The 12,179-nt window shown below is 41.0% G+C and overlaps 1 protein-coding gene across 1 annotated transcript in view; it reads right to left on the bottom strand.

Annotated features, from left to right (window-relative positions):
- Nucleotides 1–12,179, bottom strand: part of Sntg2 (syntrophin gamma 2) — a 196,301-nt gene that overhangs the window by 14,660 nt on the left and 169,462 nt on the right. Inside the window, exon 15 of the mRNA XM_051201296.1 lies at nt 3,349–3,441. Coding sequence (XP_051057253.1) covers nt 3,349–3,441 — 93 coding nt within the window. The remainder of the gene's footprint in view (nt 1–3,348; nt 3,442–12,179) is intronic.

Here is a 12,179-nt window from a genome sequence, read left to right as displayed (position 1 = left end):
TTAAAGAAAACTATTTCAGAAAATTGTGAATGTTATTTCTTCCTGTAGTCTAAGTAAGATATTTAATTTCCAAACACTGAGCCTTTCTTAATACATGATTGAGCCTCTGTACACAGGTCTGGGTATGCAAGCTGGGAAGTTAGGACCTAGCTTGGCTGCTTGGAGAGCATGACAATAACAGTGCTCACTTTAGTTAAAACATAGGAGATGAATTTCAAAGGGCATTGGGTTTCCCACTGGAGTAATAAAGGCTGAATGGCATCTCAACACTCAGCTCTCAATCATGGAGATGGAAGGCATCTTCATGTGGTTTAAGCATCTAAAACACAGGTTTCCAGTTATATGGCACACACATATTAAACATAAGGCCTTCCACTTTGCTTTCATCATTGACAGTGCATTCTGGGTAAGAGGCAGGCCATTTTGTCTAGCCCAAGGAGGCATTAAAGGACTGACATAAATGCTTATATTCAAAGTTCAGATTGATTAGATAGCCTAATCTAGTCAAAGTCAACCTCAGGAACCCTCTGGCCCACACATGCACAAGTACACAGTCACCAGGGAGTCCAGTTCTCAAGGGCTCACAACAGTCATGTAAAGCACTAAGAAACAAATAATACCATTTACCAACTGTTAGGTTAATTTTATGGAAAAGATGCTAGATTTAATGGCAAGAAGTATCCTCAGAGCCCCATTTTAGGCCTGCCTTGGAAACCAGAGACATTGCCTGGGGAAAAGGAGGGCAGGAAACAGGCAGAGATTCAAAATTGAAAGATGACAGCTGGTGAATGACTTAGTTGGTAATGTAACACCATCAATTATAGTTGCACAAGTACTCAACATCCCAGATAAGCCAGCCCCCACACTAGAGGGAAAGTTTGTCCACCATGTGCTCAGCCCTCATACAAGGGCAAGGGACCAGCTCAGAACTTCCCATAGATCCTCACAGAAACAGAAAAGGAGCTAAAGAATACTAGACCCTTCCTTCCAGGTTACCAGGAACCGGAGTTTACATCAAGACCTTCCCTGGCAGCGTTGCCCTGTCCAGGCTGCACATTGGAGAGTAGGTAGACATGGTAATATACTCGTGTAGAGTCACAAAAGGCCTTCTGCAGACTCTTGTGTGAATTGTGCTAATTCTGGCACTGACAGAAAGACTATCAAGAAAGAGCTCAAAGGAACACCAGTGGGATCTCCAGCAGGCAGCAGGACTGTGTGCTGTTTTGCTCTTCCTTGGTACGGGCCTTGGCCAAGATCAATTCCAGGACATTGCCAAATGACAGGGAAGATACACAGATTCTGTGGAGGTAGATCAACCCTGCCCTGAGGGTAGAATAATCCAGAATGTCTCAAATGTGGTGTCCTGAAGTGCAAGATTGTGTGCATCGCAGAGGAAGCAGCAGAGACTACACAGAGTGTTCTCCTTCCTTCAGGGTAGATGCTCTGACATCACACTCATTCCAAAAGGAAACATGTAGCAAGAGTATTTAGCTCTGACTTCTTGAGCATTTTAGTTCCAAGTACAGGTCCTATGCCATGGTCAACAAAGTGGAACAATTTGAAGAACCTTTGACAGGAATCGGAGTCATTTACTCACTAACTCTAGATGGCCTTTGATGTTGGATGCAGAATTAAAATACATTATTGATATTAAAATTTTATGCAACTGCATTTTGTTATTGCTACAATCACTGTGTGAGTCCATACTGGGGAACATCATAATAATCTATCTCCCTGGGAGGAAGTGAAGGGACAACATTTTTAGTGAGTTTTCAGGAGGCAAGATTGTGTAACAAAAGCAGCCTCTATCTTTGTCTCAGGATTTCTCTACCTCTGCACACAGAGTACTTGGATATGATAATTCTATATGGTGCTCTCTCCTGCTCATGGCAGGTTCTGAGCAGCCCTTAAGGCCTCCATCATGGACATTCCAGATGGGACAGAAGAGCCCTGGAAATGAAAAGCCTTCTTCAGACACCTCCATGTGTCCCCTAGAGGGCAGACTTGTCCTGGCAGAAATCTTTGTTTTGGCGGAAGGAGCAGCAAGGGGAAGACTCCTAGACAAAGTCACTGTCTATAAGTACTTACCAACCGGTTGCAGAGACTGGGCCACAGAAGAGAGTGGCCCTAGAGGCTTAGATACAGCAGATTGGAAATAACTATGAGAAAATGATTGCTGGCTATTAGGAGCCTTCCATGAGGGTTCACTTCCTCATTGTGGGCTCTGGGAACAGTGAAAGGTAGAAGCTGAACCAGGAAAATATATGTGGAAATCAGGTTTCTGGAACTCCTATTTTGGTTAGGGACAGTAACCATTTTATGGTTAATGAATTCATGTGTATGGATAAGCTTAGGCATGAAGATCCAAAGACCAGACAAGACCAGACCAGACCAGAATAGCATCACTTATGTCAAGTGGCACAACATCAAACTGAACCTTCATGCAACAGGAAAAAACCCCAACAGTCCAGATTTTCCTAAGAACAGATTGGCAGCATTCAATCAGAAGGGACTCAGCTAGCCTAAGAGGACAATAAAGACATCCTTTTCTGCTTTTCTGCAAAGGAAGCCACAGGAAGTAGCTCCCTATGAGCCATGGGATCCATTGTGTGTGGACCCTTGATCTTGCCCAAGCTCTCCCCACATCAGAAACCAGTCTTCTGCCTGTGAGTCTGCTGTGTGTTGCCATGCTTTGCCCTTGCTAATGAAAGCCAGTGAGATCTCAATAAAATCTATTGGCATCCTCTGTTCACTGAAGCATTCATCATCAGCATACTTTCTCAATCTGCACTCATTCTTAATTAGCAAAGCAGATTTTTATAAATATTATTTGATAAAACATGGGCTCTTCCCTTTGGCAAACATTTTCTTATCAGTAGAGCCCTCAGATGGAAATGATTCAGTGATTCCCACTGCTCAGACAAGTGGCTTTAATCAATGAGGCTGGAATCGAGGGCAACTTTCCATTCATGGGTACATTCTACCAACTCATGGAGCTTACTCTCTCCAAAAGTACTCTGGTTTTAAGCAATGGTTGGGATTCTATTCACTATATTTTAGTGTTGTGGGATTTTTTTTCCTTCAGAGAAATCAAGAAAACCCATCCTGTGCTCCCCCGACCCCCAGTGAATCATAGCTTCCAAACACCATTTTGCTGGAGTTTGGAGTTTTTCTGTGTGGGCTCTAGGGATTGTGAACACCCAGGGACCCCGAAACTATGGAGAAGGAAGACAGGTTGTAGAGGCAGACCTTTGGCACAGTACACAGCTGATGGGAGCTATCTACTCTCACACTTCTCTAAGTACAATGTAACATGTATAGGGTCTACAGGGGCTCCCTATATCTTACCTTTGTTTTACCGTCAAAGCAGGTGAATCCCAGAGCAAAATCCACAGTGAAGCACAGCATTTCTCCTTGCCAGCTGCACAGATATGTTTTTGACTAGAAAAAAAATATTATTCATTTTGAATAAGTGCTCTATAATACTTCTGGTTAACTATAGGTAAGTAGTTGGCACATTAGCTATTTTAGGCAAAGTACGCGGTTTTAAGTCTGAACACACAAATTATATAGAATAAATTAGAAGGATTGGGGTTTTTAGGGAACTGCAGGGACACCTACAGCAGGTAGATCTCTCTTGCTTTTTGTCTTTAAACAGACAGAGATGTTTTTAAAGGCAGCAAGTAAAGAAAACCAAATAATAAAACAGTTCAACAGATAATCTGTTCTTCACTCACTGGAGTATATATGTGCTTTAAATATTTCACAGTAGTCTAGGGCATAGAAAGACCATATTCAAAGAAACAGTTATAAAATTGGAAAAGTTATTTTTGTCAACTTCAGTAATCAGTTTTCAGGTACAGTTACCCCAGCCAACAGAAGATCTGAAGCCATCATTGTAATGATATAGGGATGAATGTCTTGCTTAAGGATGATGATGATGGGGGCAGACTAGATTTTCTGGCTCTCTGACACATACACTCACACATCCAACAAAGGGAGGTCAGGAGCAGCTCATCTCACATTTCCATTGATTCTTATCACTATACACAGGGTGTCCTGGACATTCTCTGCACTGGTCCTGTCATTTATCTTTTGTTATACTATATTCTTTTCCTAGGAACTAGACAAATGCCCCAAATATCACTGACATATGTCAAAGATCCCTGCTGAGATTGTCACCACATCTTGGCTCCATTCTCTCCTGTACCTCTCACAGGCAGACAGAGAGCAGGCCCATGAAGTGAGGAGCCCATTCAACATGACTTGACAACCCCTCCTTTTTATCAGCCTCCTAACTTTGTTAGGTGTCCATAGCTGCTCACCAAAATCATGCACAAAGCAGGTGTAAAACAACTAGTGTTTTGATGCTGGTGGGAATTGGAAGTTCCAGCCATGTCCCCAGCAGTTTCTCTAGCTCATCTTTTCTAACTTGACCCAGACCATAAGAAGTGCTGACATTCCTTTTAACAAGTCCATCACAATTTATGTTCTCATGTTTTGAACTTGCTAAATTTCTAGAATTTAAATGTAGTAATTATAAACTATGAGAAAAAAATTTCTAAGAGATCATTATATTCTTGTAGCCTAAGTCTCTGACATCATGAAAGGAATAGAACTGTGAACCCAAAGGATAGTGGTCTGGTCCTTGGAGGGCAGGAGCACATTGTTGCAGAATGTTATACACTTGTGTGCTTAGTTAGCCTCTCAGAGGCTCAGGTAAGACAGAGAAAAGAAGTGGGAAGTTTGTGCAGATGCTCAGCTATGCAGAAATCACAACAGTCAGCCAGTGGCTGCCAAACACATAGCCTCTTCCCATTCAAATCTTGAGAATCTGTTATGGTGTGTGTGTGTGTGTGTGTGTGTGTGTGTGTGTGGTAATATCAGTATACCCCATTGTGTTGTATGTTTACTCTGTACTTCTCCTCCTCAGTATGTTGGGAAAAAACCCTCAAGTTGACACCTGCTTCCCAGTTCTCTGAGAAGAGTTTGCCTCACGGTCCATTTAGTCAGACAAGGGTGCCAGAGGAGTGGTCAAAAACATGACCGCTTTAAAGGCAGCCTTGTAGACTGCTTACATTTGAAAACAAAATCAGCAAGTTTACTGATGGGGTGAATTTTCATGACACATATTTGCAATAGCTCAAGATACAGAGGCTATAAGGATGACTTCATAACTTTAGATCTATGGGTAAAAGCATGGATAAAAGTTACACATAGAACACCAACTGCTGGGCAAAAGAGTATGATGTGTCTTTTCTTGAAGGACTCTATCTAAAGCATGTCATACAGTGACACACAAAACAATGCTTAGTGGTTGACCATGGCATCAGACACCCAACAAGGCTTTGTGAATGTTGTACTGTAGTTGGGGAGAGTACTAATTGCCTCCCACAACAAGTTTCCAGAGCACGTTAGAACATATTATATGAAAATGTCAGAGAGGCCTTAATAATAGCTCAAAATAAATGGCTGTGAGGGTCAGCTACAGAACAAAAGCGAAGGCAGCAAAAAAGAGAGCAACCAATGTTTAAGAAAAATATCAAAACCTTCAGCACAGAATCACTAGGGGAGTTAAAAAAAAACCCAAGACAGAACCAAATGAGAATACTAGTGATCATAAAACACTTTCTCAACTTTGTTCTGCATAAAGAGCCTTGTTGCCTAGAGATGGTGTAGAATCAACCCCAGAGCAACTGCTTATGTTCAAGGAGGAAATTATGTTAAAAGAATGAATGGTTGGTTGGGTTTAGTGTGTTTGCTTGTAACACCAGCTTTCAGGATGCTCAAGCAGAAAGACTGGTAGTATGGGCTAGCCTGAACTACACAGTTAGAACTTGTGATAACAATAAAAATGATGATGATATGATATGGATGATGATGATATGGATGATGATGATGATGATGATAAAGACATCAATATAAGCAACTTGAAAAGGTCATGGACTCCAACACAGAAAAGTAAGGAACTGGTCTGATCATATCCACCTTGCAGAATTTGTTTGTATTCATGTATTCCTAGGGAATGTGCCCTTGCTGGTGCGATGTTTGTGCCTCCCACTCTCTCTTGTGTGTGTGTGTTTTTGTGTGTGTGTGTTTGTGTGTGTGTGTGTATGTGTGTGTGTATATGTGTGTGTGTATGTGTCTGTCTGTCTCTCTCTCTCTCTGTCTCTATGTTGCGAATAGTTTTTCCCCACCACCAGTCCCACAGCCGCACCAGCCCCAAATAACACATGGAGACTCTGTATTTGATATAATTGGCCAGTTACTTGTTTTTTATCGGCTAGCTCTGTCTTAAGTATTAACCCATTTCTATTAATCTAAGTATTTCCACGTGGTCTCATCTTAGCGGAGAGCGGGCTGGTGTTCTGCTCTCTCCAGTCTCCCCATGCTGACTCCTCCTTACTACTTCCTCTCTCCTCGTCTCCTAGTCCTGCCTATCTTGCTTTCCTATTGGCCAACAGTGCTTTATTTATTAACCAGTATGAGAAACATATACAGAATGACATCTCCCATCATCTCCTCTTTTCTGTCTAAATAAAAGGAAGGGTTTTAAGCTTAACATAGCAAAATATATAACACAACATTTATTAAGAATCACAGTTAACAATATTTAGTCCATTAAGATTTAGCAAGATTTTAAGAAAATATTCCATCATCTATCCTATCTTTGTGTGTCTAAAGTCTATGTAACTTATCTTTAATCCTAACTAAGGAAAACTATAACCATAACTATCTGTCTTCAACTCTTTCAAAGTCCATAGAAAGATAGTATATAAACTCTAGAAATGACAGAGACAACCCACTGCCTGGTCAATCACCCGAAGGTCTTCTGTAATGTTCCATTTTCAGCCCATAGGCCATAGTGTGTCTGGCAGACTCTTCAGCAAAGCAGGAAACTTTAAACTGTCTTCTGTATTGGCAGTTTGTCAGTCACTTTTCTCTGTGTCCTGCAGAATGTCTGGTAGACTCTTCCATGAAGCAGGAACTCTTGCTTGTCCATCTTGCAATGTCCATCTTGAATCAGCAGTCACTATTCTGTGGGTCCTGCATGTCCATTTTTATAAAGCACAAAGTCAAACAGTCCAGACAAGAGCAGTATCATGTTCAAATGGCTAGTCTTGCCATATTGGAAGTAACTTCATAACGCGTTTCTTCGATGTCCATCTTCCTTCTTCCTTTTTGGTGCAGGTGGTGTTGCCAGGAGCATTTATGTCTCACTATCAAGAAAAACCCCAAACCATTTTAAATGCCATATTCTGTAGGTCTTTGAAAGGTTTGAAGAATGCCTATTTATCTCAAATACATCTCAAAAACCTAACTATCTTAACTCTAAGTTTTGACTATTCTAGGTAATTATCTATAAGCTGTACTACATTATACATTTTTTAAATGAGCTATATAAACACAATACCTAAATAAGAGGAGAAATATACATATCACAAAATTGACCTTAAATTGTATCAATAAATGAAAATCCATTCCAAAACAAAGTATTCATATCTATACCATAATCCCCTTTTTACCTTAAAAAAGAGACTGGTTGTTGTCATTAACCATTTATAACCAACCCCATTTAAATGAAAACAAACATTTATAAATAATATTTGGGAATTTAGGTGTGGAAACAAAAATCATCTTTCTGTCTGTTTGCCTGGCTGTCTCCCTTTCTCTCCTTCTTTCCTTTTTCCCTTGATTTTGGAGGGATGTTTTCAATCTTTCTAAGTATTTGGTAGAAATCTTCAGTGGTGGCATCTAGCCCAAACAGTCTTTCTTGGGGAAGACAATGCTTCACCTTGATGGAGTTCCCCTTGTTTTTTGTCATCTACTCTACATATGCTGAGCTCCATCAGGGTCTTTTTCTTTCCTGGTTCTGGCAATTTATGTCCTTTCTTTCTTGTGAGTCTGTTTTCAGGCTTGTCAAAGTTAATGGTATTTACAGAGAGCCAGCTTTGTGATTTGCCTTAATATGTCTCTGACACATCAATGATTTAGAAATTGGCTTGAAATTATCTTTTGGTTACTGATTACTATTTCCAATTTGGTTGGAGAGCATGCTTTAAACTACTTCAGTTCTTATCAGTTTGCTGTGGTTGTTTCATAGTCTTGGTATGGTTTATTTTGTCATATTCCCCACATTCCTTCAAGATAATCTTCTATAAACTACTGCTCAGTGGAGAGCTCCAGAAATGCTTCTGGTGTGTTGCTGTTGGATTGTTTCTGTCAGCTCCATCAGCTTTTAATCTCATATGTTTTGTATTTCTGTATCTGGTGAATATGTTTGTGTTGACCAAGTCTCCTTGGTCAGGGGGTTGGTTGCTCATTCTCCCACAATCCCTCCTGCTGTAGCATTCTCTGCTCTGAAGTCTACTTGATTTGATAGCAGCCACCATTGCTTTCCTTTGACCTGAGCCACATGGTGTATATTCTTCTGTCTTTTCACTCCCAACTGTGAGGTGATAATTGGGGTAGTCTTTCTGTAGACATCACATGGTTGGGTGGTATCTGTGTCTATGTAAATCATTTTCGAGTGATATACTCACACAGTTTCCAATTGATGGGATGTGTGATGTCATTATCTTCTTTCTATCTGCTTCCTTTCTGATTAATGTTGCTTGGTGAGGGGGAGGGGTATTAGCATTTTGCTTTATTTGTCTGAAGGGTTTTGAGTTTTGCTGTGACTGTGCTCACTCCAGAGACTCATGGAATCCTCATCTGCTTCCACATGGCTTCTCCTCCCCATTGCTTTTCATTTGGCTTAACATTTTCTCTCTGGACATCAAGACTCATACAGCATAGTGGTATGGTGTTTGCTTCAACCATGATATTTGACAATCTCTATCTCCCTACCCCCTTTCCAGACACTTCTAGGTTCCTGCTTTTATCATTTACTTTTTGTTTAGAGAGATTCTCCATCTATTCCTTTCAGGTATGCCTGCCAATGACCATTTATCTTAATTCCCCATAATTAACAAAGAGCTTAAAAGACATTTTTCATTCTTGAAAGGTATTTTCAATGGCTCCAGGATTCTGTAAGGTAATGCCATCTTTCTTTCCTTCTGCCAACACATTCATGAGAAATTTCAAGAAATCTGGATGATCTTGCTCTGTAATCTCTTATTACCCCTTTATGACTGATTTCAAGATATTTTTATTTTTATTTGAACTTCTGAACTTTAATCATGGCAAGTCTTGGTATGGGCTTTCTAGGGTGTTTCTGCTCAGACTCTACTCACTTCTCAGATGCACAATCTTGTAGTTTTAAAGTTTGAGCCATAATTTCTTCATGCTTTCTCCTTTTTTCTTTCATCCTTTCTCCTTCAGATCTCTGGTCATGGGCACTACACTTCAATTTGTGTCTTGAGTCTACTGTTCCTCCAACCTGTGTTCTCTCTGTTACTCATAGAGACAATTTTTTTGATGGCACAGATTTGGCCACAGCCCCTCCCTCTGCTCTCATTTATACCTCCTTGGTGAAGCTTTTAATTCAGCAGTAATTGTTTATACATCTACATCTTTTTTTTTTTTTGTTTTCTTTATTTCTATCCTCTATTGGTTTAGAATTCTTTGTCTGTGCTTGCGATATTTCCATTTGTTAGAATATATTCATACTTGATTTTTATAGCATATATTTTAAAACCACAGCTGCCCTCAAATCTTTTCCAAATAAGTTTAACATTTCTGAATTTCAATGTTGGCACCTGAGGACTGTCTGGCAGTCTCTGAGATATCCCTGGTTCTTGGCATGACAGGTGGTTCTCTTTTGCAATCTTGGAAGTTTTGTATTATGAGACTTCTGGTCTTAGGCAAAAATTCTGTTTTAAATGATTTTCTTGACATTGTTTCAGCAGGGAAGGGGGTGCCAAGTGTCCTAGACATCTAATTCCCTCTTGGCTTGCCTTGCTCCCCCTGGACTAAGGTAAAAATCCTAGCCATGTACTTGTCTGCTGTGAACCAACCTGGGAGGAATGTTTGAGCTTTCCCATGACTAACAAAGGCAGAAATCCTGGCTCAAGAGAATTCTCTATCTTGAAACCATAACCATAAAACAGGTCTAACACTTCAAGAAACCTGTGACCCAAGGAATTCTGGTAAGCCGGCAATACCCACTGGAGCCAGGGGTTGCAAAATAACCTGGCTTATCTCTCACCTTGCAGTTCATATAAAATAATACTAATAACAATAAAAGCAGCCAAATTTTTTGGGACTGACAAAGCTGGCTCCTCCCCTCTACACAAAAACTGATCCTCAGATCCTGTATAGCATATTCCCCTGCACCCTCAGAGACTGAGCTGCAGGTTTGTCTCCAATCTCCTAGATCAATAAGATTGCTCTGTTTTGAGTTGAATAGTCATTATATAGATAATTTTTGGTTTACTAGGGTACACTTTTTTTGCACAGGACTCTTCTGAGTCTTCCTGTTGACAGTTCTGGGGTTTCCTGGACATGGCTTCTTCTGCTCCAAGTCTGGGCAAGTGAGGCAGAAGGAACCCTAGCAATTGCATACTTGTTCCTCTCTGTTCCAAGGTCTCTGTTTAGTCAGTTTTTGTTATGGTTTGTATGTCACTGACCCTGGGAAAGACGGATACACTGAGAAGTTGTTCCCTAGCTGGTGGCACTATTTTAAGATGGTGCGGACACTTTAGGAGTTAGGACCTAGCTACAGGAAGCTGGTAACTAGAGGTGACTCTTTGGGGAATATTTGGTCCCTGGTTTATCTCTTTCTCTGCTCTGGGGTTGTGGTGAGCCAAGCAGCCTTGCCTGCAGATCCCCAATGAAGCTCTGCCTCACCATGGGCCCCCAAACAAGCGATTATGGACTGAACCCCCAGAAACCAAGAGCTAAAGGACATTTCCCTTCTGCGGCTCTGCCAGGTGTTCTTTGGTAGTTACAAAGAAATTATCAACAGTTTCCTGTTTTTTTCCTCTCAGAGCTACTCTGTATATTATGTGTCCTGTCTAGGGTTTTATTCCACTCAATGGAACCAGGAAGAGGCCTGGCACTACTTTTTAGAAGTAGTAGCTTCATACTAGCATTTCCAAAAAATTTGTTTTTAGGTTTTGGTCACAACATAATGTAAATGTTTAATAAAAACATTTAAAAATATATTTATGCCTATTGAAATTCCAGTAGAGGTTTTCTGTGGCAATCCTCAGGTTTCTCAGTACTACATGCAGTCTTGTCTAGAACAGAGAGAAATCGCAAGGCTGGGCTTTCCTCATTTCCCACTGGCCACAATGGTTCTGTCTACTGCAAGTCTACACAGGAGCATTGAAGAGCACTGCAGCTGGGTGGATGGTGGGCTCCAGAGCCAATACACTCTGCATGCTTTTCCATCTGAGCTCTATTCAGGGACAATCCCGGCTCTTCCACCTGTCCCTGAGAAGTGTGCAAGTCCTTTGCCCCCTTCCATTTCTCCAGCATATGCCTCACTTGTCAGCTATAGTGAAGGATTTATAGCGCTCCTGTCACCCTCAGTGTGACAGAACAGACACTGTCCTCATAAGAAAACACAAGAAATTGGATTTGGAGCTGGCCCATGTCCACAGGCACCTTAGTAAGTGTGGATGGATCACTCCACAGGCTGTAGGGGACACAGTGTATGGGTGTTTTCCACAGAAAGCACAGCATAGAGAAACCCAGGCTTAAGCTGAACACTAGGAGAAGTACAGATCTTGCAATGCCCGCTGTGTAGGGCTGTAGGCTTCATCTGCTAGCTTCTTTTGGCACAGTGCGCCTGTTGCTAATCAAGACTTACAGGCCCTGGGAAGGCACAATCAGAAAGGCTTTGAATACCTACCTTTGCTTTCATCTTCAAATGCCACTCCAGAAAATTACATATGTGGTAGTAGCAGGAAAATCAAGATAATTAAGATTAAAATAGCTCTTTGTACGATTGGTGGGTTGTGAACTAAATCAGGCTGTGCTAAAATGTAGTTTTAAATAGCACATTTGGGTTCATTTTCACATATTAAAAAATATTCACACTCTGGCACCATTAAATAAACAAAGGCATGAATATTAGCCTTTGAAATATCATAGGGAACATGGCGGAATGTTTAAACGGAGGCCGATAAATAACAAAGGAGCTGAGAAAGCAATTCTTTTCATTGAGAAGAGCAGGAAGCCTGGGGCTGTTTGGAGACACAAGGGCAGGGGACAGCTTGAAAAGCAGCTGC

Source organism: Phodopus roborovskii, unplaced genomic scaffold (genome assembly GCF_943737965.1).
Source record: "Phodopus roborovskii unplaced genomic scaffold, PHOROB, whole genome shotgun sequence".
Classification (NCBI taxonomy): domain Eukaryota; kingdom Metazoa; phylum Chordata; class Mammalia; order Rodentia; family Cricetidae; genus Phodopus; species Phodopus roborovskii.
Note: the sequence above shows the minus strand (reverse complement) of the source record. Positions and strands in the feature narration are given on the sequence as shown.